The sequence below is a fragment of the Aristolochia californica genome, unplaced genomic scaffold (assembly GCF_029961685.1).
Source record: "Aristolochia californica isolate CCGP_79_NKW_82.1479 unplaced genomic scaffold, dmAriCali1.0.hap1 SCAF_1, whole genome shotgun sequence".
NCBI lineage: Eukaryota > Viridiplantae > Streptophyta > Magnoliopsida > Piperales > Aristolochiaceae > Aristolochia > Aristolochia californica.
This window is the reverse complement of record NW_027181770.1, coordinates 59,156,483-59,161,188: the sequence shown is the minus strand read 5'-3', so window position 1 is coordinate 59,161,188 and position 4,706 is coordinate 59,156,483. Positions and strand designations below refer to the sequence as shown.

The window sequence follows — 4,706 nt, the reverse complement described above, 5'->3', positions numbered from 1 at the left end:
GGAGGTTTATCACTTAAAATCGATGTCTCAACCATAATGAAAGTCAAACCAGGCCTATTGTGGACTTTCTTATTGACAACCAGAAAACAGATCATCTTAATCCTATGGACTAAACAAAAGGCCAAACGAATGCTGAAAAATCATAGGGTGAATATTTTTCATATGAGTACCAAAGTGTAAGATTGTGGGATTGATGGAAAGACTCTAGCAATTATGAGTTTCTTGTTCTCTCATTTTAACATTATGGTTTACCTTTTTCGGTTGGCTACCTTCCTCGTTCATATATAAGCATGTTTGGGAGTTGGTTGTTCTATTGTGGGAAATTATTACTTGTGTACAATTTGCAAATCTAAGTATTTGGTTATTCACGTTGATGACTACATATTTACTTTAAAAGAGAGAAATAGGGATAGTGAGTAGTGTACGATGTAGATACATTATTATGCTAATTTATCTTGTATTAACGTGGGCAAGTCTAAAAGGCAAGCTTACATCCTACATGAGTCTTGCTTCCTAGGTCTTGTATCACTATACAAGGGTGTTGATGAAATCTCAGAGTTTTCTTTTGTTGAGAGATCTCGGCAAAAACCTCAAGAAAGAATGTATGTATATGAAGTCCTAGAGAATTAACTTTTATGCCTTCTCTAGTATATGAGACCTTGCCTGGTAGAAATAATGCTCATCCGATAGGGAGTTTTATGGTTATGTGGATCGCAACATGGTTATATTAAACTTATTAGCTTGTTCTGATAGGCTATTGAAAATCTTGCATATCAGCCTCCTAGATGTTTGTATTAGGTTACTGTTAATGTGAGTCGACAAAAGATAGAGCGAGAAATTTTGGTGGATGGATAAATTTCGGAAATAGCCTATGCCATACACTATTAGGAGAGGCCTCACAATGGAGATGGAAATTTAAGTCGTACACTGGTTGTTTGTGAATCATGTGATATAGGTGTTTTCAGTATTGTCCTTAGTTTCATGTTCATGCAATGAAAATGGATAAGATTTTGAAATAGAACTATAGTGAATGATGCTACTGTAATTTATTTTATTGAGTTAGATATTATTTTGGAAATTGATAAAATGATTTATTTTACGCTGCTAAAATCATGTTACATGCCTTGTGGTAGGCTACTTCTTCAGAGGGGTTAAATGTGACATAGTAAAACTTTTAGTCTTATGTTGAGATTTTTGCATTTATGATCATTAGACAAATAAGTTAGTGCCTTCAATGTTAAATGTATGGGCTACTACATGGCTAAATTGATGAGTTGCCATCATTGAGGTCATTGGCATGTGTTATAATTATTATTATGAGTTCCTTCTTTAGTAGGTTTGGTTAAGAATGGTTGGATTTTAAATTAGGATGAGAATGAGTAATTAGACAAAGGTTGATACTCTTCCAATTGGCTGTTGTTGAATCAGTTGTTATCTATTGCACTTATGAGTTTCTTTATATACTATACCTTTATTAAGAAAGATAATCGTGCCTTGGTTTTACAAGTTTATAATCTCCATGTTAGGAGAATATGCAAGTATACCCATATGTGCTAATGATAGTGTATAAAGGAAATTGGAAATATGGAATGACTAGGTTGTTATTCTTTGTATTGGATGTGACCTTTGACTAACGTTTTATAACAAGAATTGAGAGTTATGGATTAGTAGTAAATTGTAGGTCTTTGAATATATGTCTCAAAATTACTATATGCAATCTTGAAAATTATGTGTATAAATATAATGCACTCATTTAGTATATGCAATATTAGTGAATAAAGTATTTGGGACATGGACTAAGAGTCTTATAATAGATTTGAGTGAATTGTCATAATTAGCTTTAGTTATTAGAATGGGGATTGTGGATTCCTTTTATAATAATAATAATAAATAAATAAATAAAACCTTAAGATTTGGACCCTTAGCATATGGGTTAAGCATATGTTTACAAGTGAATGTGTGCCCCAACTGTAATGGGGAACTTGGCCTCAGCTAGATAACCAAGAGGAAAAATATTGTGCTCTATATGTATAGAAGAGTTTGGGCTTCACTTGGTTGTTTGGAGGAGGACTATATAAACCTTGTCAGAATACTGATTAGATGATGTAGATTTCACTTGGGACGTTGATTGAAGGTTATAATCGATTGTCCAATATTATAATTATGGACTTAATAAATTTATCTTGGGAAATATTGTGTCTAATCTTCAATGAGAAATAAGGACTTTGTTAGTCCCTTGTTGGGGTATGTGTGTGTGTAAGGCATTAGTAAGGACCTAGTTGGATGACTAACAAGGGTATGTATATGTTTAAGACAACCATAAAGACTTTGTTGGAAAATTAATGGGGGTAAGTGTGTGAGTAGAATAACTATTATATAAACTCTCAAATTGTTGTGCTTCACCTATATTGAGGAGTAAAGACCTTGTTGGGAAGGGAAATCGACAAGGATATGTGTGTAAGTAGGAAATGTTGTGTCTCATGAGGGGTAAAAATCTTGTTGAACAATCAACAAGACAGTAAAAGATACAAGTACATGAGAAAAATGTTAACTAGGAACGAAGAATAGAAGTTGACATAGGTTATAAATACAGATATAATTAGACCTAAGTAACGGGTAAGACACCTCAAATTAGTGAGTAATGTGGATTGAATGAGGGCATATTATGAAGTATGCAGGAATTCTGAGTTGGGTTAACAGAACTAACTCAGAATACCGCAGACTATTACATTACTAGTTTATCTTTTTTCTTAACAGAGAAGAATTTTTTTACTTCTCAGTTCTATCCATTTATAAGCGATCTGGGCAAATCCGCAAATGCGCTCTGGATTCTTCTCCTTAAGGAGGGAGAAGACGCGTTGTCGCCGCGCCGAAGTTTCTTCCTACGTGGCGTCGCCTCTCCGACCAAACGCATCTTTAAACTTCGTTCTGAAGATTCGTTAATACACAATCAAACGAGGGTACTCTCGTCACTGTAATCTTCAAGAAACTTCGGCTTATTAATATTCTGCAATTCGTTCGTTTCCTTTTCATCGTCGTCGCCAACTGCTTTTCTGATTCTCGTTCCGCGATTCCGTCTGGTCTCATCAAATTACGCCATGAGCAACGCCGGAGAAGATAAGCAGCCCCATGATTCCTCTTCACCGTCATCATCTGTGCCGATGGAGAAGTGGGGTACTCAGCAAATGGGGGCGCCCGCTCCGCCGTCTGCCCACCCTCATAACCAGCAAGCCGCCCAGTTGAGAGCGCCGGAGCAGCTTTATGAACACCACCCTTACCTCTACTGCACCCCCGTTGAGAAGCCTCACGGAGGGAGCCCCATGGAGTCTATACTCGACACCTTTAATTCCTGGGGAAGGAAGACGGAGACCGTCGCTTCCAACATCTGGCAGCACCGTAGGATTCTTTTCCCCTTTGAGAAGTAGACCATGCCCGTGAATTTTGGTGATTTGTGGTTCTAATCAGGTTTTGTGATTGATGTCCTTACAGTGAAGACGGGGCCTTCGGTGTCGGGGACGGCGTGGGGGAAGCTCAGCTTGACGGCGAAGGCGCTGACGGAAGGTGGGTTCGAATCGCTTTACAAGCAGTCCTTTCAGACGCATCCATGGGAAAAGCTGAAGAAGACTTTCGCTTGCTATCTGTCCACCTCGACTGGCCCCGTCGCGGGTACACTGTATTTGTCCAACGTTAATGTTGCTTTCTGCAGCGATCTTCCCCTCCGTTTTAATGCTCCTTCAGGCCAGCAGACTTGGAGTTACTACAAGGTATATATGCACCTTGGTTCTTGGAATTGCTTCGATTGGATCAGTGAGTGATGACACCCGATTGGGTAATTTATTTCATCTGCTTTTGATTAACTGAACGTCATTTTCGATGTAATCAAACAGGTTCTGATACCGCTGGCGAAGATAAGCACCATTAATCCGGTGATCATGAGAGAGAACCCGGACGAGAAATATATTCAAATCCTCACGATCGACGGGCACGATTTCTGGTTTATGGGTTTCGTTAATTACGACAAGGCCTCTGCTAACCTTTCCGCATCTCTATCGGAATTCATTGCATCGCGCATTACTGGATGATAGGGTAGCGGAAAAATCGTGGACTTTCTCAGACGAGTCTGATCTTGTTCTTGACATATCTGTTGCTTTTGTTGATAGAGTGTTGTCTTTTTGTTATTTCTTTCGCTCAGAGTTCCTTTTGTACATACTTGCTTTTGACTGCGTTATGAATGTCGCTTTGTACAGGTACGGTGAGTAGTGGAAAATTGTTGGAGAAATTTCTGCGGTTCTGTAATGATTTGTCTGACTTGCCGAGGGAAATTTCAATCGTTATAGACACAGCTTCCGTCTCATTTCCGAACCGAAAATGGATGAACTAAAACGTAAATTTTTCCCATAAAAACTGTTCTTTGGGAACGACTTCAAGCACAGAGTCGCAGTAATTGTGGGAAGAAGATGCATGTTTCTTTTAGAGCTGAAAAATGTGCAGGGTTCATCGAAATTGGCATACATCTGAAACATTGGAAAATTACTAATTTTCTAATTAAGCAAAAGAAAAGAAAAAGAAAACTAGAGAAGATCAATAACTTACAGACACACAAAAGATCAAATACATAATCTTTGTCTAAATCATCAATTACAGACCACAACAGTTCGCTTCTGCTCCCCGGTTCCGCAGTCCTTCGTCGCCTCTCATTTATTGCA

General features: G+C 38.3%; 1 protein-coding gene across 1 annotated transcript; it reads left to right on the top strand.

Moving 5' to 3' along the window:
* Positions 1 to 2,814: 2,814 nt before the first annotated feature.
* Positions 2,815 to 4,328, top strand: LOC137963804 (GEM-like protein 5). The gene is made up of 3 exons (XM_068811010.1): positions 2,815 to 3,396; positions 3,490 to 3,764; positions 3,888 to 4,328. The coding sequence occupies exons 1-3, from the start codon at positions 3,099 to 3,101 to the stop codon at positions 4,080 to 4,082; spliced, it is 768 nt and encodes a 255-aa protein (XP_068667111.1). The 5' UTR covers positions 2,815 to 3,098; the 3' UTR covers positions 4,083 to 4,328.
* The last annotated feature ends 378 nt before the right edge of the window (positions 4,329 to 4,706 follow it).

Excerpts from the sequence above, each read along its gene's own strand:
- LOC137963804 (XM_068811010.1), top strand. The coding sequence starts at position 3,099 with ATGAGCAACGCCGGAGAAGATAAGCAGCCCCATGATTCCTCTTCACCG. Across the intron at positions 3,397-3,489 it reads TTCCAACATCTGGCAGCACC|TGAAGACGGGGCCTTCGGTG; the intron begins GTAGGATTCTTT and ends ATGTCCTTACAG. Across the intron at positions 3,765-3,887 it reads AGACTTGGAGTTACTACAAG|GTTCTGATACCGCTGGCGAA; the intron begins GTATATATGCAC and ends GTAATCAAACAG.